The 20,455-nt window shown below is 40.8% G+C and overlaps 1 protein-coding gene across 5 annotated transcripts in view; it reads left to right on the top strand.

Moving 5' to 3' along the window:
- The window catches only part of ralgapa2 (Ral GTPase activating protein catalytic subunit alpha 2), a 288,715-nt gene that overhangs the window by 153,826 nt on the left and 114,434 nt on the right, over positions 1-20,455 (top strand). For 3 of the 5 annotated variants that reach the window (XM_051722403.1, XM_051722408.1, XM_051722404.1), the window contains exons 17-24: positions 1,333-1,476; positions 2,645-2,755; positions 3,636-3,718; positions 3,822-3,912; positions 9,710-9,892; positions 15,565-15,669; positions 19,188-19,381; positions 19,751-19,849. In XM_051722403.1, coding sequence (XP_051578363.1) covers positions 1,333-1,476; positions 2,645-2,755; positions 3,636-3,718; positions 3,822-3,912; positions 9,710-9,892; positions 15,565-15,669; positions 19,188-19,381; positions 19,751-19,849 — 1,010 coding nt within the window. The remainder of the gene's footprint in view (positions 1-1,332; positions 1,477-2,644; positions 2,756-3,635; positions 3,719-3,821; positions 3,913-9,709; positions 9,893-15,564; positions 15,670-19,187; positions 19,382-19,750; positions 19,850-20,455) is intronic. The other 2 variants (XM_051722406.1, XM_051722405.1) reach the window with 2 other exon arrangements.

Raw genomic sequence — 20,455 nt, 5'->3', positions numbered from 1 at the left:
AATCTAAAAAGAAAAAGCAGTAATTAAAATGTGTTGTAGAGGGAATAATAGAGCTCTTCGCTTTCAGAGCTCTCCTTCCGACACAATGTGGAGTGGCCAAAAAATACAATGCTAATATTTTGTCTTATCAAAACTGGCAGAGAAAACTTTAAATAATGTCCTTCATATTTCGTACTGGGGGATTGAGTATCAAAGGACACTATGAAACAAATGAGAGTGCACTTAGAAATCCTCATAGAATGTCCTCTGTTTGACTTTCAAATACCAACTAGCCTGTGAAAATGTTCTTTACAGAACAAACACTGAGTTTTCACATTGGTTTTATGAAGTCGGAGAAGAGAATCAATAATTTAGAATGTTTTGACTGTACTTGCTAAGGAAAACATCACTGTTACAGTTGCTTAAGCAGTACGTAGGTATCTGAACAAACCCCTGACCCTAAGGCCCCATTTCCACCTGGTATTAAGATGCGTTTCAGGTGATCCGATAACATGTGGTCTGCCCTAAATACGTACCAGGTGGAAACAGGGCCTAAGTATTCAGCTTCGGCGTATAACTCACCATTCATACTATGCAGCTTAAGGAGAGGTATTTTGATAATTACAAGTACAATTACAAATTTTTCTGCACACGCAAAACCTACATATTTAAATTCACATCTATGAATTTCTGCTTCCTATTTGCTGAACTATGGTTGTTGTATTTGTTGATGATTATCATTATAATAACTATAAAAACAGTATTAATAATAAATAATGCAAATAGTAATAAACACAGTGAATATTAATCATGAATTTTGATTTCATCCATCTGCCCAACAAAATCACCCACAGTAGTGTCATTCTTAGGTCTGGAAGCTTCTCCCTCAATGAATAAAATCCATTGCGAATAAAATGACAGTTCATCATGGCTGCCATTAGGGGGAGAAATACGGCAGTCATCTGTGAATGTCGGAGACAGTGAAAAGGCGGCTCAAGACATGCAAATGTGCCATTCATGGCATTATATATTCCCATATTTGGAATTTGAACGCCGGTTATCTCAAACAATTATTTAATAATCAAAACAGGCCTGCTATTGGTCGAATCAGTAAAGCAGAACAGTGTTTAAAAGAACCACAGAGTCACAGGCTTACTTAGTTGTCTTTGCATATTAAGATTAAGATTGGAGATTGTATTTTAACACCCAAAAAATTATACGCTTCAGCAAACTGTGTGACTATTGCAGCCGTAGTGTGCAGTTGATTTCTTTACCCTGTCTCTCTCAATCTTTGTCTCTCTTATTCTCCTTTTTTTTTCTCCCTGCGCTCTCTTTTGCTTCTTGCGTGGGAAGCTAAGCGAAGCCAGTCTATCAGCAACTGTGTGCATCTTTGTGAGGCTTTGCCGGCCACTAAGAGTGTGCCCATGCTGTTACACACTGTCAGCTCTTTCTTGCCTGGTATCTCTCACAACTCTCACTGCTCTCACAGACTCTCAGGTAACTTCCTGCCTTTTTGAGCTTTTTATGATCATTCCTGTCATTTCCTCATTTTCTGCCCCATTTTTCTGTCATCTACTTTCCCTTGAAATCAGGCAATTTAGCTTAGCCAGGTGAAAGCAAATAATTCCAATTTAGTAATCATATTTTTTTGGTAAAAAAATGTGTTTTCTTTAGTTCCATACAACTAGAGGCAGGTATTGAAAGAACTAGTGAAAACACTCTTGCATTCCTGCTTTGACCGAGAATCAAGTAAAAGTCAGAGTATTGCACTATAAAACATATTTAACATGTCAGTTCAGTGTTTATTTATTTTCGTTCTTGCGTGACAAAATTGACATAGTGTCAAAATGAAATGTCATACAAAACTGAAGAGTGCTTAAGCGATATATTTTTGAACAAACCGTTTTATCACCTTTCAGAGCTGTTTGCGCTTTAAACTGTACATTTTTACGAACGTTTTATTTCGGAAAACATTCAAGACTTCTCTCTGCCTAGTAAGTGCTGAAACAATCACTTTTTTTCTTAAGGGACTGTTCTTACTGCTTTTGGGTAAGTACAGTTAATTGTCAGTTATTAATGTTATAAACAAATTCCACCAATTACTGTTTATAATTCTCAACCCATTCTTACAGATACTTTTAAGACTATCACAAGTCATTCTTGCAGTTTCAGTAAAACCTTGTCTGTTGGCCAGCTACAGTGGAAAACATTACTTTGGCGACCACTTTAAAAAGCAGAAATTGCAACAACGGTACATCACATAAAACCTATTAAGTCTATGAGGTGTACCATCCACTGTCACTCTATGCATGCTCTTGCAACATCTCGGGCAGCACTCAGCTCGGAACGTGCAAGAATGATCTGGAGACTGAGTGGGCGTGTTCCATGGCTCTTATAGCATACCACGCATCAAGGAATGACAACTCATTTACCGGTACTTCTCTATCAAAGCACAAATGGAAAAGTGTTTTTCACTGGTGCACTCAGAACTTTAGCGGTCATCGAACCACACTTACATTCCTAACTAGCAATTTGATGCATGCGGTTCTTTCCTTGTTAGTATGCAAACTGCTAAATAGAGTGCCATCCAGTGAGGTCTAGTAAGCATAAAGATTGTGTCAGATAAAGTAGTGGTGAGAGTCTAACATTTTTGACTGTTTGGTAGACGTGGAGGAGTGTCAGCTGTCTGAATGTGAAATGGGGGATGGAGACAGTCCCCTTCCCCGCAGCAGCAGCACCTCTGACATCACACAGCAGATTAGTGACACCTTTCCAGGTACATGCACACACATTGCAAAGACGTCTTTGTGGTAGAGGTGAATGACATCTGTGAATATCAAATAAATGAATGAATAAATTAATGTAGAGCTGTGTCGTTGACTGTTGGGGCATGATGTTTTATAAATTAATTTACAATGGAATAATCTGGAATAATTCAAGTTTTTTTTTTTTTTCACATTAAATAAGTATCTTAGTAGCCCTGTTTAAAAGGGCACTTTCCATTATGGAATAAATTAAAGATGCACTCAGTAACTTTTGCGTTCATGTCATCTTAGACTTACACTGTCTGGATGCAGCATCATTTAAAATCAACAGTTTTCAGTTTCAGATGCCATTGTAGAAATGTAGTATTCACAGTCAGCCATGATTACTTTAATCAATGAGTGAAAGTGTCAAATAACAGGACGGCTGCTGAGATTAAGCGAGTAGTATTCGGCTGGTCATGTGATTCTAACATGGCGGCCCCCATGTGCGGACCCTCTCCATGTAGAATAAAACAGCTTTTATAAGGTTACTGATAAGACTGGAGTCTTCATTTTATGTGAATGGTCATGATTTAGTAAATACTGTATATTGCAAAATTACAATTCATGTCTTTAGGAGTTTAACTTTTTTAATGAGGAAAATCTTTAATCGTGAATGATGAATACACCTATGAATAGGATATTTCTGCAATGGCATCCAGTAAACTTTTGCATGATACTGCATCTCGACAATAAGTATCATTATATATTCCAAGACCACTGATGTATTAGTCAGATGAACATTAACTAAAAATAAGACATTAACTTGTAGTTAATTTTCTTAAATAATTATTTTGCTTGATAATCTCAGGGAGAATGAGTAAAAATGTGTGCTGACTGTATGAAATTTAGGTCAGAAGAGAGATGATTCTCTAAACACGGGCAGAGTGTCTGTGTCAGAGAGCAGCTCTACAAGGAAAGGTGACGCTCCCATGGTCAGTAATATCCCAAATTCAAATAGAGAGTGTTGATTTAATGAATGATTAAATTATATTTTTTACATGTAAATTTAAAAAGTTTTGCTGTGGGTCTTCTCAGATTCTGATCCAAAGGAGCAGCAGTCAAGCAGATTTGGATTATCCAGCAGATGGAGCTCCTACGTTCCAGGAAACTAAACTGCGTGAGAAAAGTGAGCTTTGACACTTCTGTCCCAGAATCACCTGCCCAAATGTCTCTCTGCCCATCCTAAATCACTTGTTCTATTGCTCTTCTTCAGAAAAGTTTTGTTTTCTCCTTTTTCTTTTCTTTTTTCTTTTCTCTATTTTCTTTGCGTTTTCATTTTTTTTGTTCTTCATTTTTTGTTTCATTTGTTTGCTTTTCTTTTTCTCTATTTGCTTTTTTCTGTTGTCTTTTTTCTTTGCTTTTTTCATTTCTTTTGTTTGCTTTTACTATTCTTATTTCTATTCTCTATTATATGCTTTTTAATATCTTTCTTTCTTTCTTTCTTTTTCTTTTCTTATTGCCACAGCATTTGCAACTTAGAAGTGTACAAAGGAAAACAACTGTGTAAAGTACTTAAATGATTAAATCTACTTGAAATTACTTGAAAAAAGATAAAATGTATGACATTGAAGAATTAAAATGAAGTTAGAAGTAAAGGTTTAAGAAAACAGTATTGAAATATTGAACAATTCAATATTTTTTCATCTTAATTGTTTTCTTTTTTCTCTATTTGCTTTTTTCTTTCTGTATTCTATTCTTTTCTTTGCTTTTTTTAATTTTCTTTCTTTTCTTTTTCTCTCTATGCTTTTTCTTTCCTCTATTCTTTGCTTTTTTTATTTCATTTATTTAATTTCATTTTTCTTTTCTTCTTTTTCCTATTCTTTGCTTGTTTTGTTCTTTATTTCCTTCTTTATTTCTTTCATGTTGCCACAACATTTGTAGCTTTGCTGAGCACAAGGAAAATAGTGCAAATCTAGTGCGTAAAGTGCATAAATGACCAAATCTACTACTTAAAGTACTTAAAGAAGGATAAAAAATATTTATAGGATTAAAATCAAGTTAGATGTAAAGGTCAAAGAAAACGTCTTTTTACCAATGTAACCTTGGTTCCTTGAAAGGAGGGAACAAGACGTTGCATAATAAACAGGAGCATAGCGCCATTTCATCAGGATTTTTTCGACTGAAGGGAGGAGCCATCTCTATGTCTCTAATCAGCACAAAAGCAGTTGTGCAGCAAGCTATGCAGCATCTTGTTCCCTCCTTTCAGGGAACCGAGGTTACAACCGTAACCAAAACGTTCCCTTTTAAGTTGGTCTCTCGACACTGTGTCAGTAGCTGATGCTATGGGAATCCTATACCATAATGCTGTGTTACTAATTCAGATGTACCAGAGCAATGCTTATTAGCTGACTGGGTAGTAAAAGACATTGAAACAAACTCTCCTCCCTGGCCTGCTGCCAGATTAATGTCTTCTAGAGACACCCCTTTCACTAAAGAGGAAAGCCATGCTCTTTAACACCCATGGAGCACTGCACGCCTTACGAATTGTAAGAGAACGCAATGGCAATGAGTGTGAAACAATCTAGTGAGAAAATCTTTGCTTGGAGATGGCCAAACCTTTTGCAAAGCCTCCAAAGCAGACAAAGAGCTGATCTGACAGCCTGAATTAACTTGTTTTTCAACATACATACGCAATGCCCTCACCAAACAAAGCATGTGCAGGGGCCAGATTCACTTTCTTAAGAAATTTCTTCTTAACTACCATTTTCTTCTTAATTTCTAACTTGAGAAAAAAGTTAAAATATTATGTATTCCCAAAAAACTTCTCAAGAAAGTTATTTTCTTTTTTCTTAAGAACATTTTCGTCCGGCCCCAGCCTCTTAGCCTCATCCAACCTAAACAGAGGAGAGATGCCTACAAGTTAACAGCTTGAGCCCTGAAGGGAGTGGCCAAAACCTTGGACACATAACCTTACCTAGGCCTTCCCTTGCCTTCAAAAAGCCTTTAAAGTCCCCAGCATGTTTAACTGAAGCTAAAGAAAGTAGCAGTACAGTCTTCAGAGAGACTATGGGTAAGCTTACCGCATCTAGCGTCTTAAACAGGGGACCCTTAAGCAGAGGACACACCTAATACCAGCTCCAGAGTGGGACAGTAGCAGAGCGAGAGGGCCTCAAACACCTAGTTTCCTTGAAGAACTTACTAACGAAAGGGTGTTTGCCTAGTGACAACCTATCCAAAGGGCCATGTCCCAGCACTATGGCAGAGATATAAACTTGGAGCGTGGATGGAGAGAGCCCTGCATCCATATGCTCTTGTAGAAAATGGAGTACCACTTGCACAAGGCAACGCACTGCTTTCTCACCTTGGGAGGAACACAAGGCAATGGAAAGGCACCACTTCACAACATAAAGCAGCCCTGTTGAGGGAGTTCTGGCTGATAATATGGTGTCGAGTACTGGCTGAGACAACCTGTGAGGGTCAGACGAGCCCCATTCAAGGGCCAGACATGGAGTCTCCGCAGTTCCAGCTGGGAATGCCAGATTGTGTCTCAAGCTTGCGAGGGCAGATCACTCCTCAAGGGAATTTTCCACAGAGGAGCTGCTCTACCAGCTCCAGAAACCAAGGGCAGTTGGGCTGCTCCAGCACAACCAACAGCAGGGTTTACCTCGCACAAAACTTGGTGTGACAGCCGGACAACCAATGTACAGGGCACCCCAGCCCAATTTGGAAATGTCTGTCGTGGCAACTTTGCATCTGACCACTTGGACCAGTGCAACATACTTATTAGAACGAGGGTGGGCGTTCTCCTAATTGCAAGCACAGCTAAACAATGGCACATCACAAGCAGACATAAGCGACAGTCACCACATATCACAGTGTTCTCTCGAGTTGACACAGCAGTGGAGAGGTCTCGTGTAACAAACCCAGAGGGGTGACAGCATCCACGGCAGCCATCAACCCCAACATCTACTGGAATTCTGGCAGCAGTATGGCTACTCCTGGCTTGAGTTCGTCAAGCATTGGAGAATAGACTGAGCGCGGGCATCGTTAAGCTCGCCGACATTCCAAAAAAGCAAACTTGTCGACTGGGCACCAATTGACTCTTTGGACTCTGGACTCTTTGCCCAATTAACTCTGAGGCCCAAAAGCTTCAGGTGCGTAAGCAATAGCTGTGCTTGCATGCCAATTCCCCTGATTCCATTAAGAGCAGCCAATCATTTAGGTAGTTCAAAATGTGGATGCCACTTAGCCTTAGTGGAGCTTGCACCATATTGATAAATTTGGTAAATGTGTGAGGAGCCAGGGACAAGCTGAAGGGGAGGAACTTGAACTGACATGCCGCCCCCTCAAAGGCGAATTTCAAGAACGGCCTGTGGCAATGGGCTTTTTGTACATGAAAGTATGCATCTTTCAGGTCCACAGACATGAAACAGTCGAGCAGACGGACATGAAATAAATTCTGTCTCAGTTCTGAGTATCCGGTTCAAGCTTCTCAATTCTAATATGGGCTGACCATATTTCTTGGCGACCAGAAAATAACTCATGTAGAAGCCTTTCTCTGCATCGCAAGATCGGCACACTCTTTATCGCACCTTTGTACCTCTAAGTGTAAAATATGTGTGTCCGGCACTGTGACCGTATAGGTCAGGATGCCGTTGAAGCGAGGCAGCCGCCTTGCAATCTGAAGTGGATTGCCGTGCACGATTGTGCTCAGTAACAAGCTGGAGACCCCAGAAGACTGTGGCACGCGTCCGTGTAACGAGCCAATGAGCACAGTGACTCTTCAACTGTCAGTGACAGTACTCTGCCTACCCTCAGGGAGCAGCAGCCCAGCGTGACAGAATTGTTTAGATCTGGTGGACCTCGTACAGCCCCAGCGAGGTTGGTTACTTGTGTTGGGATATGACAGCCTTCTGGCACATTGCCAGTGGCAGTACAAGCAGTCACAACTGAAATCGTGTTCTTATTTCCAGCATACAATGACGATGAGAGCAAAATAATTGTTTTGGGTGCAAAGAAGTGTTTTAAGAAGCTGTTCTGGAAACTGTTAAGTCCGGCAGAACATCAGGAATGCTGAAAGGGAGATTCTCCACTGGGACATGTTCCAGAAAGCACAATTCTTCTTCAGCTCATTCGAGCTAAAAGGCTTGTCATGTATCCATGACAGATTAAGCCAGTGGTAGTGCTCAATGGGCACCAGGCTACCCACAGATCTTTTAATGGCCTGGGCAGGGATCTTGGTATCCCAGAGCACCAAATCCTTGGTGCGACGCAGCTCTTTAAAGGACTCAGGGCCGAAACGTGTTCGTCCATGTCCTTCAAAAGGTCTGCTTGGTAGGCCTACAGGACCGCCATTGTGTGCATAATCTAGCCAGCCTGGCCTGCCATCATGTAAGCCCTCTGACCAAAAAGGACATAAACCAACATGGCTTGGACGGAAGCACCAGCTTAGATTTCCACGTCCCACAGCCTTTTTGGCCGGGGGAAGCTCTAAGTAGCCTCTCTGCATGGCGCGATCAAGCAAGGTAAAGGCTGCTGAATTGGAGACATGCACTCTCGCTGAGTAGGAAGTGTGCCATGTCTTAACCAGCTGTTCGTGCAGCTCTGGGAAGAATGTCACCAGACGGCAGGACTCTGAGTCGCGCGTACTCTGTAAGAACCGTTTATCAAGTCGAGAACACTCAGGCGCATCAGGCATTGGTCAATTTGGCTTAAGTTTCTCCAAACGCCTGTGTGAGACCCTCCATCAACTCAGCATCAGAGGCCGCTCTGGCCCGGTGGGCGCCTCAGCCGAGTGTGACCAGGTCTCCCCATCAGAGGCCTACTGCCAAATAGCATCATTCTCGTCATTATCTCCCCCTCATGATCGCACCATGTGTGCCAATGGTGGGGTGCAGATAGTCATGGCCGTACTGAACAGGAGAAGACGCTTGAGATGGAGAAGAGTAGAGATGCAATCCCTGATCTGGCGACAAATCTGCACTCTATTTCCCATCCTCGCTTCTCTTTCTCCACCAGTCCCCTGGGAGCCAAAGTAGTTGGATATTGGGAGGAGAGGAGATTGGCATCGGCTTTCTGAATGAAAGCAAGCAGAGAGCCTGGCTTGCAGAGTATGAGAGATGTAATTTTGACCCTAAAGAAAAACAACTAAATGTGCTGTGCTCCGGTTTATATGCCTGCGATGATGCTCGCATAAGGGGCGGATCATCAAGCACCATCTTCTAATAAGATTGGCATGACGCAGCGTTGAGACCAACTTGAAAGGGAGCAATAATTACAACACTGAACAAAAGTATTGATATTATAAAATATAAAATATTGTTAATAATAATATTTAACAGGGTTTCCATGGTCATGGAAGATTAAGGAACTTAAAATTTTTATTTTCAGGCAAGGAAAAGTAATGGAAATTAATTGAAGATTTAAGTACAGGAAAATATCTATGATAATATAAATATATCTAGTTATGGTCTGCTTTTTTACATGTTTTACATCTGCTAGATACTGCTTTTAGTGAGTGCTTTTGTTAAGTAAAACATGCTTGCAACCCAGCATTACAACATAAGTCGTTCTGTTGATGTTAACTGCATTTGTTACTTATTTGGCAGTAAATCTTTTTAGCTTGTAACTGTTTCTTATGGGACACAAAGAATCTTCCTCAATGGAAAGGGGACACATGGGGGATCAGAAAGCCAAATCCTCATTGAGCGTTTGATACCTTCAGATTAATAGAATCCTCTGAATCTATTAATTTGGAGGATTGGTACCAGACAAACAGATGAAAATCCACCTCAGCAATCTATAAAAAAGTTTTTTTTTTTTTTTGTGTTTGTTTTTTTTGTTTGATTTTTTATGCCTATTCTTATCCAGTAATAACAAACAACTGGAAATTCTTGTAAAAGTCATGAAAATTAATTGGAAACTCTGATTTTAATATAAAATGTGAATTAGTATAATCCCTCTCTCTCTCTGTGTGGTCTCAGGTGAGAGTGTGAGCAGTGAGGCGTCTAATGGTTATGTAAATGATGCTGAGGTGGGTCTGCTGGCGTGGAATGTGGTTGAGGAGGTGCCAGACTCTCCCTCTCCTCGTGACATCAGCGTGAGTGTTACCCTGGATACAGAGAGCCAGAGAAGCCTCCTGCTCAGCCACACTGAAGCTCTGGCAGGTACAAGAAACAATACCAGAACTCAACACTTAAACAAACACTTAAGACAACTAAACACTCACTGGACACACAGGCAGTTCATCCACTCCTCTCTTGACCTTGATGCTCATCAAGTGTCCCATCTGTGTTCCTGCCCAGCATGTCCTAAATGTCAATGTAAACCTGAAGCTGTATATGGTGTCACGTGACTTTGTCTGTTATTGTGATTTGTACTTTTGTTCTTGTTAATAATTATGTAATGTGAGAAGATGATACCAGCACCCCTGTGTGATCAGGAGTTAAAGGAGTTAAATACAACTCGAGCTCTATCGACAGCATCTGTGACATGCTGTTGATTACTGCTGAAATTAATTTAATCAGTTTGCTAAAACAAAGCAAGGCATGTTTACAGTAATGGACTGACAGTGGAAGTTAATGGAGAAAACGTACAGTACCAGAATAAACATAAAAATAAAAAAACATACATTTCACTTGACTGTTTCAAAACATAACACTTAAATTACACAAGAGAGCATGGAGTATGACTCATTGAAAGACTTGCTTGCAAAATTACATCCAATCTTTCAACCCATGTCATGGCCATATACCCAGTAACTCCTGTGCAAGGATACCAGAAAGGGCCAACCTGTCTGCTATATAGCTCAAATCAAATCAAATCACTTTATTGTCACACAGCCATATACACAAGTGCAATGGTGTGTGAAATTCTTGGGTGCAGTTCCGATCAACATAGCAGTCGTGACAGTGATGAGACATATACCAATTTACAATAACATCAAATTAACACAACACAATTTAAACATCTGTTATACACATAATCACACTCAACAGTATACAAATAATAACATACACTGTACAGTATACAATACGCACTGTGTAGATACACATTATTCAATAAAAATAAAAAATAAAAATATATAAAAAAGTATATATATATAGAATGTACAGTATTGTACTGTATTGACATTCAGGCTGTCGGTTGATAGTCAGTTGTTAAGAGAGAACATAATATAATAATAATAATATAATTTATGACAGTCTGGTGTGAGATATAAGAGTAAGGGTAATAAAGTGCAGGGCTGATGTATTTTGATCGTGGGAGATCAAGAGTTCAAAAGTCTGATTGCTTGGGGGAAGAAGCTATCATGGAGTCGGCTGGTGCAGGTCCTGATGCTGCGATATCGCCTACCTGATGGTAGCAGTGAGAACAGCCCATGGCTCGGGTGGCTGGAGTCTCTGATGATCCTCCGAGCTTTTTTCACACACCGCCTTGTATATATTTCCTGGAGGGAGGGAAGCTCACCTCCGATGATGTGTCTGGCAGTTCGCACCACCCTTTGCAGTGCTTTGCGGTTGTGGGCGGTGCTATTGCCGTACTAGGCAGAGATGCAGCCAGTCAGGATGCTCTCTACAGTGCAGGTGTAGAACCGTGTGAGGATGTGGCGGTTCATTCCAAACTTCCTCAGCCGTCTCAGGAAGAAGAGGCGCTGATGAGCCTTCTTCACAACGACTTCAGTGTGGATGGACCATGTGAGTTCCTCAGTGATGTGGACACCCTGGAACTTGAAGCTGCTGACTCTCTCCACTGGTGCTCCATTGATGGTGATGGGACTGTGTTCTCTGTCTTTTCTTCTGAAGTCCACCACAAGCTCCTTTGTCTTACTGACATTGAGGGAGAGGTTGTGCTCCTGACACCAGTGTGTCAGAGTGTGTACCTCCTCTCTGTAGGCTGTTTCATCATTGTCAGTGATCAGACCTACCACCGTCATGTCATCAGCAAACTTAATGATGGCATTGGAGCTATGTGTTGCCACACAGTCATGTGTGTACAAGGAATACAGGAGTGGGCTGAGAACACAGCCCTGCGGGGCTCCAGTGTTGAGGGTCAGTGATGAGGAGATGTTGCTGCCTATTCTAACCACCTGGCGTCTGCTTGCCAGGAAGTCCAGGATCCAGCTGCACAGCGAGCTGTTTAAGCCCAGAGCCCGGAGTTTCTCATCTAGCTTGGAGGGCACTATGGTGCCAGCATTCTCACATAAGTGTTCCTTTTTTCCAGGTGGGAGAGAGCAGTGTGTATTGTAGATGCAATGGCATCATCAGTGGAGCGGTTGTTGCGGTAAGCAAACTGCAGCGGGTCAAGAGAGAGTGGCAATACAGAGCAGATGTAATCTCTGATTAGTCTCTCAAAACATTTGCTGATGATGGGGGTCAGAGCAACAGGACGCCAGTCATTTAAACAAGTTATTTTTGATTGTTTTGGAACAGGCACAATGGTGGATGTTTTAAAGCATGTGGGGACTACAGACAAAGAGAGGGAACCAGCCAGCTGGTTCGCGCATGCTCTGATGACGCGGCCCGGAATGCCGTCTGGGCCCGCGGCTTTGCGGATATTCACCCGTCGGAAGGATCGGGTTACATCCGCTACAGAGACGGAGAGTGAACTAACCTCTGTAGCTTCAGCCGCGAGAGCTCTCTCCGCGAGGGCGGTGTTATTTCCCTCAAAACGACCATAAAAAGTATTTAGCTCATCTGGTAGAGAGGCAGCGGTGTTCATGGCGGAGTTTTTATTCCCTTTAAAGTCCGTGATGATGTTAATTCCCTGCCACATGCTTCTAGAGTTGGTGGTGTTAAACTGTCCTTCAATCTTACTCCTGTACTGATGTTTTGCGGTTCTGATAGTTTTTCGGAGGGCATAACTGGCTTGTTTATGCTCCTCCACGTTCCCGGAATTAAAAGCGGAGGTCCGCACATTAAGTGCCGCGCGAACATCGCTATTGATCCAAGGTTTCTGATTCGGATAGATTCGTACAGTTCTGGTCGGAACGACGTCCTCTACGCACGTTCTAATGAAACACATTACGCTATCAGCGTAAAGCTCGATGTCGTCATCAGAGGCGGACCGGAACATCTCCCAGTCCGTGTGATCAAAACAGTCTTGTAGCGTAGAATCTGATTGGTCCGACCAGCACTGGATCGTTCTGAGGGTGGGTGCTTCCTATTTCAATTTCTGCCTGTAAGCGGGCAGAAGCAGAATGGAAGAGTGGTCCGATTTGCCAAATGGTGGGTGGGGGAGGGATTTGTAGCCATCCCGGAATGGAGAGTAGCAATGGTCCAAAACCCGGTCCCCTCATGTGTTGAAACTAATGTGCTGGTGATATTTTGGTGTGACTGATTTGAAACTGGCTTTATTAAAGTCCCCGGTCACAATGAACGCAGCCTCAGGGTGCGCGGTTTCCTGCTCACTTATAATCCCATACAGTTCCTTGAGTGCCCGGTCTGTGTCGGCTTGTGGGGGGATGTACACAGCAGTGATAATGACCGCTGTTAATTCCCTCGGTAGCCAGAATGGTCGACACAGAAGCATAAGAAATTCCAGATCAGGAGAGCAGAAAGACTTGATAGAATGTACGTTCCTCTGATCACACCAGGATTTGTTGATCATAAAACATACACCACCACCTCTGCTTTTACCTGAGAGGTCTTTCGCTCTGTCCGCTCGGTGCACGGAGAACCCCGCGGGTTCAATGGCTGAGTCTGGAATCTCCGCAGACATCCAAGTTTCTGTTAGGCAGATAATGCAGCAGTCCCTCGTATCTCGTTGGAAAGAGATCCGCGCTTTCAGCTCGCAGAGCTTGTTATCCAGAGACTGAACATTTGCCAGAAGAATAGTGGGTAGCGGGGGTCGATTTGCACGGCGTCTTACTCTGATGAGAACGCCGGCTCTGTTTCCCCTTTTCCTCCTGCGTTTCCGCGTCCGTGCTGCCCAGACAAAGGGCTCCGCTTGCGTGTTTGTAAACAGCGGGTCAGCATTGAGGAATGTGAAGTCCGGTTTACGGTGTGAGATTGCTGAACCAATGTCCAAAAGTGTTTGTCTGTCGTAGACAATAAGGCAGACAACATCCAAGACAAAAAACATAAGAATTGTGAACAAAACAAACAAAACATTACTATGTTGTGTCGGAGCTCGCAACGCAGCAGCCATACTCGGCGCCATCTTGAGTCTTCTGTAAAACACTGTTTACATGGAGCTATCTCCACCCACAAGAATGACATCAGTGATAGATAACCAGAAGTTTATCTCACAAAAGTAGCTCCATCTCAACAGATCAAATTCTAACATGTTTTATTGAATAATCCATGTGGTTCAAGAGCTTTAAGAAATAACATAAGCTTCGCATTTCTGCTTTTAAACCCCGCTATATCCATCCCATAGACTTACTCAAAAGTAGGGATGAGAATAATAATGAATTTAAAGATTCATATTCCTCTAAATTATTCAGATTCCTTAATAGTTTCATCAATGATTCTTACTTTTGAGGAAGAAATATTTGGAAATAAATGCAATTTTTATTGCAGTAATGTCCCTCAGCAGTCTGTTGCCAAATGATGAGATCATATCAGATTTTAACAGATTTCAGTTAACATACTTTTTAATGACTTTTTAAAGATTTTTAGAGGCATAAATGCAATTCAATTATTGGTCCTACTGTATGTAAAATTACAATTCTAAAAAATGCGAAATCATTTTTTTCACTGATTATAACAAAACTTGTAGAATGTAGGCCTTTAACTACACATTGTCATATTAACAACCAGGCAGTCACTGCAGTGCCTGATTTCATAAAGTCTCAGGAGCCTTAAGTACAACATTACATAACATGGCAACAGTTCTTGGTTCATTCCAAGTTGTACATGACAGAACTTCCAGGTCAGACTGATGTGTTTTTGATTCACTAAAAAGAACTGACTTGTAAGAGTCATTCATGTGGGAACCACATTACACTTGTCTCACTGTGTATTTTGCACTGTAGATTCAAAAGAACCAGCTCGTAAGGGTCATTCATTTGGGAAACAGACTACACTAGTTGCACTGTGTGATTCATGCAGTAGATTCAGTAAAGGGGCAACGCTGCAGCATACACATTCAAGAACTTAAGTGGAATCGAAAGTCATGAAAATCACATGGTTCCGGTATCAAAAATGTCAAATAAAATGGAACCGGTTCAAAATAAAATCCAGTTCTACCTACCCTATTTCTAAGGCAAGCATCACTTCTTGTTCTTACTATCAGTTATACATGGGGTTAGGTATTTGAACAAACCCTTATTAAACTATGGGCATAACTTGTCCTGCACCGTTTGTGCAATGGCATGAATGATACCTCACATTTTGCAAGTTGCTGAGTAGAGTTGTTACTACAATTGGACTTTCAATTAGAAATGTTTCATGTAGTGGATGATTAAAAATAAAATCCCATAAATTTACATTGAAGGGGGAACAGAGGCTTTGGGGAGGGCTCTTTTGACTTGGACCAGTAAGCAATCACCTAGCACACCCTAGCAAACATCTAACTATGCTAAAAACCACTCAGAACAACCTAGCAACAGCAGCAACCACCCTCAAAACCCTAGCATATTGGCAGCAGTTTTTGTACAGGCAAGCACCACTCAATATTTCTAAGAAATTTGTTTCTGTTATAATTGACAGCATGTCACAGATGGAATATTCCTTTAAATCATTTGAGCATTTGTTACGTTTTATAAGAGTTTATCATTTCCTTGTATGGTGATTTGATGTCCCCCATGTGTCTCTAAACGTGCTTGTGATTTGTTAAATGTGATTCCACCACCCCATCCCATCCATCGCTGTGTTGTATGTGTATGTGTGTGTAGGGTCTCCTCACTGTCCCCCAGTCTCTCCGGCTCTTCTCCTGCCTCATGGCTGTTGTGAGGGCCCTCAGCTCCTGGAGGACGCCATGAACATGTCTCGCCATCTGGGTATTAAAATCATCCTCTCTACCTCCCTCAGACCAAACTCATCTTCTGTACCTTTCTCTACCTCCATCCCTCAGTTAATATCTCTAATCCAAACCCTAGTGAGCTGCCTCACTGTCTACTGTCTGTCTACACTGCTACCTTTTAAGGCAGAATCCTAACCAAATCCTCATAAGTGACTGATTTGAAACCGTCTTCATAGGCAGCAACTCAATTAATGGTCACTAGCTGGGTTTCTATCAAAATGTTTTGCATTTTTAATGCCCATTTCTGAAAATGTGATTAAAGATAATGCAAAACATTGCACGTTTCCATGATCTGTAAATGCGCATTATCTTGAGGGAGCCAAAAACATCTTTTTGTCATGGAGCAGCTGAACGAATTTTTTGCTTCAGGGTGAGTTGTATTTGCTGTAATAAAGCAATTGTACATTATGTTATTAAATGCTGCCAGGAGATGTCGCAGAATAAGTGCAATAGCTCACATAATGAGTGCTTAAATGGCTATTCCCATTCGCAGACAGCCTCCATATACCTGGGTGTGCCCGCGCTCAAAACAGTTCTGGTGGATTGTGAGGACCCACTTTAAAGACGATCTGTGGGTGAAGCACTTTCGACTAACCAGGGCTTCATTTGAAGAAAATTTGTGCCATGGTTGGGCCTTCCGTTGAGCCAGTCACGTCAAGCTCTTGCACACCTATACCATCCGATGAGCACATTGCCACTCGGTGCCGAGTTCCAAGTTGTTGGTGAGACCTTCGGTGTAAGCAAGACCACCGTGCAAATGGTCATGACACCTCATCGTTCATGCGAATAAGCTGTTTCCATCACTTTAATGCACATTTTAACCAATGCAAAACTCTAGAAAATCCACCTCCTCCTAGAGCATACAATTTTATGCAAATTTTAAGAGTTTATTTGCATATCAAGCGTTTACATTCAGGATTTCATATGCGCATTTTCAAAATGTGCATAAAAATAGTTGGATGGAAACGCAGCTACTGACATGCACCACACACATAAAAAAACTCGTCTAGAACTCAATGAGTTTGTCATTTGCACATGATGCTATGAAAATGATGTGAATAGTGTTGCACTAATTAATACAATTCATAATAGTAAAGAAATTAATCAACAACATATTTCTTTATTGATTAGTTGGATATGTGCCCTGTGCACAGAGAAGCTCCATCAGAGACGTCACTTTACAGTAGTGAAAATGCATTTGTATGATAACTAATTTGGAAAATGGCCGAGACAAGTTGAAGGGGAAAAACTTGACCTAAATTGTCCAAAAGCATGTGAGCTTTGTTAAATACTTCAAAGAAGACCATAAGCATATCATTTTATTTTATAATGTATACATCATTTGAATTCAAAGACATGTGCATATATTTTCATTTTGCAAAAAAGTTTTACTTTACCGCAAGCGAGTCTCCATTAAACTTCCAAAACTTCACTGAGCAAACGAGTGTGCGCATGCCTCCAAGTCAATCAAACTGATCACTACAGAGAAGGGGAGCGCAATCATTTTGATTAAACTTTGCAGTTCAATAAAACGTTTGTTGTTGGACATCAGATTTAGGTTTAAATGTATTGAAATCCTACATACAACGAAAGAGATATTTTATATGAACAGTGGCTGCGTTAGGCAGAACATTATGCGACTGTGTGCTACGTCCAGTTTATACAGTATGAGAGTGCTGAATTTAATAAACGAAAATATAAATGAACAAATATAAACTTTGATCGTGAACTCAAACTGCTCCGGCTTCACTTTAAACGATCGTTTAATGGCAAATGATCCTGGTCATAGCAGGTTCATACACGCAGTATTAATGACACACAGTGACACAGAAAAGGAGACGCATGCTTATCTCTATTTCTGTGGAGTGATAAAATGATGAAAGGAAATCTCAAAATTTCGCTTCATGAGAAATAAGGGCTCATGGGTTTAATTAAAGTTCATTAAAATAAAGTGTGAATGGTGAAGAAATTAGGACAGAAATATTTTACTATTGCATAATATATTATAATAATAAAATATAAATATAAAGTAGGCGTTGATGGTTTTTTCTCTGTAGAGACAGTCATGAATTAATGTGCCTCCAAATGACGTAGGGAAGTCACGGAAGTAGAGAACGAGATGTTTTTGCAGCTTTGTTTCAATCAATGCTTTTATTGTATTGGGAATTCAATTTTGAGTTATGAAATTTACAATATGTTTTTGTAGTGGATTGACCTATATGTCAAAATATTCATGACATGACGCCTTTGAAGGAGTTATCGATATTTATATTGGGAAAACAAGCCAGAAAAGACTCATTAAAAATGTATTTTGTTGCAGTGTGTAATGGGTTAAGACTACCCTTTCTCACCTTTTTGTTCACTTGATTTCGTTCCAAGCTTGCGCCCGGTATCAGTTTAACTCTTTCATGCTGTTTTTGATTCATAGAAGCGACCCTGACCGCACAGAGAATTTCCAGTTTCTGAGTTTGTGCTTATTTATACATGACCCGCTTCCTTATTATTTGAACTTTAATAAAGGATGCATTAAAGATATAGTGCCGGGGTGTTTCCTTTTTTGACGCTTTGACATGCAAGTTTTGCTCCAGGTGGAACACCAGTCCCACTTTATTTTATAACAACACTCCTTCTGTATTTACTTATTTTGTATTTTTGTATAATTCCCTCATATTTTGCAATCTACATCACCTTAGGCTGTTTTGGTGTGTGTCTGGACTGTGAGCTGTGTCTTCTTCCTCTCATCGATCATTCACTTGAGCTGTAGTGCTCCTCTCACACGTCATCATTAGAGTTTTATATGACCTCATATTGCGATAATGTCGATTAATCATTTCAGCCCTTGTGTGGATTGCATTGTGAATATGAAATGATGTGTATTTGTGCATATTGATGTGTTTGATGGACAAAGCCCTTCTAAAGATGTGTCACATGGCTATATGACAAATAGATTGATAATTCAAATAATAATACAAATGTGTTCATCAGGAGTTGGTTAGATATGCAATGTAAAGCCTTCAAATGCTGCTTTAGATTTTACGTGAATCGTTTGCAGTGGACAGAATATTACGTTTTGGAAGGCCGGATTTACATTGCACAGTAATGTTTTTGCCATGTGTCTCCATAAAAGTGAAATGATTTTTGTAATCCAGTGGTCAAATGCTGAGTGAGACTGCTCCATCTTCAGTGTAATTATAGTCACATGGGTAGTGGCTAGATATCAGGTCTGTGTGCAGTTCCACAAGAAGTGAAATCTAAGAGAAACGATTTCATCTGCCTTATACATTTGACCCTTTAGCCAGTGAGTTAGTTCACAGGACTCTAGCTCTTTGAAGTGTGGCTTATTTCTCAAGGGAAGTGTGTCTACAAGTACAAAAAAACTAACAAAGAGCCTTTGAAACCCTCTGTATTATCTTACTCTTTTTCTCTGTTTTCTTTATTGTCCATTGTTTTTGCTTCTTCTGATGTACTCAGTCTGTTTTCTGCTCTTGCTCACAGACAGCAGTGAGTTTCTGGCTGATGACATTAGCATCATTGCTGGTGGCAGTTTGACCGGCTGGCACGCTGACTCCGCCTTTGTTCTCTGGAGGAGGATCCTGGGGATTCTGGGTGATGTGAACAGCATCCGCTGTGCCCGCATTCATGCCAAGGTCTTCAGTTATCTCTATGAGCTCTGGCACAAACTGGCAAAGGTGGGTTTCCATCATTTCCTTGAGAATCTTGTGTATAGTTACCAACCCCCAAGAGATTTTGGAGCATTAAATCCAAATAATTTGTGGTGTTTTCAAAGGCAAGCATTATATATTTTTGGACTGTGAATTTGTTATCTGCCAGATGCTAAAACTTATACAAACGTACACTAAAAGAGGGACCCAAGCCATATCTAGGGACTAGTATATCATAGGCTCTTTTTGACTCGAGCCAGCTAGCAACATCCAAGCAACCACATTGTGTCGGCGAGTTGTGCCCAGGCAAACACCACTCACATTTTCTTCATAAAATCTAAACGTCTAGTTTATATTTTGATGATTAACTCTTGTTTTCATGATCTCCTATATCAGATCAGAGATAACCTTGGGATTAGAGTGGATACGGAACCAGCCATGGCCAGACCCTTGTTCTTCCCTCCTTTACGTATGTTGGCCTCCTGGCTGTTCAAGGTAATACACTGATAGATTCTTTATCATAAATGTTAGAATGAAGGTGTGCTAGATAAATATTTGAATTTTAGAATACATTTATTTCAGTCAGGACCACTTCTATCAAATGAATACTTTGACATGAATACTTTGAATGAATACTTAATTGACCCATAGACAATTGAAGCAATCTTTTGGTATTGGGGGTATGGTTCTGTTCTGGGAAAACTCCCCACCCATCCTTGCAGCCATACATGGATAGAGCGGGGAGAGCAGCGAATTAAACATCCCAGGGCTAACAGAACAGATGCAGCAATATTATATTACAACATTGTATATTTTATTAAAAAAAATTCTGACAGTGCAACACGGTATAATTGTTCATTTGCAATATATAGATTTAATGGACACTTGAAAGCACTTCAAATATAACAAGTTGGTAAATCAAGACACGGCGCAATAACATATTGAAGATAGACTTACAGTTGATTGCCATTCTGGAATTCCTAGGATTATAGAATAACAAGACTGATGTTGAGATAACTAAAGGCAAAGCTGTCATACGTGAAGTGGCGCTGGTGATGGACGAGGGTGTTAAGTGCAAATTGCATCCATGCAATTTAAAGG

This window comes from Myxocyprinus asiaticus, chromosome 17, assembly GCF_019703515.2.
Source record: "Myxocyprinus asiaticus isolate MX2 ecotype Aquarium Trade chromosome 17, UBuf_Myxa_2, whole genome shotgun sequence".
NCBI classification, from domain to species: domain Eukaryota; kingdom Metazoa; phylum Chordata; class Actinopteri; order Cypriniformes; family Catostomidae; genus Myxocyprinus; species Myxocyprinus asiaticus.
The sequence above is the reverse complement of the archived record's forward strand: the minus strand, read 5'-3'. Positions and strand labels throughout refer to the sequence as shown.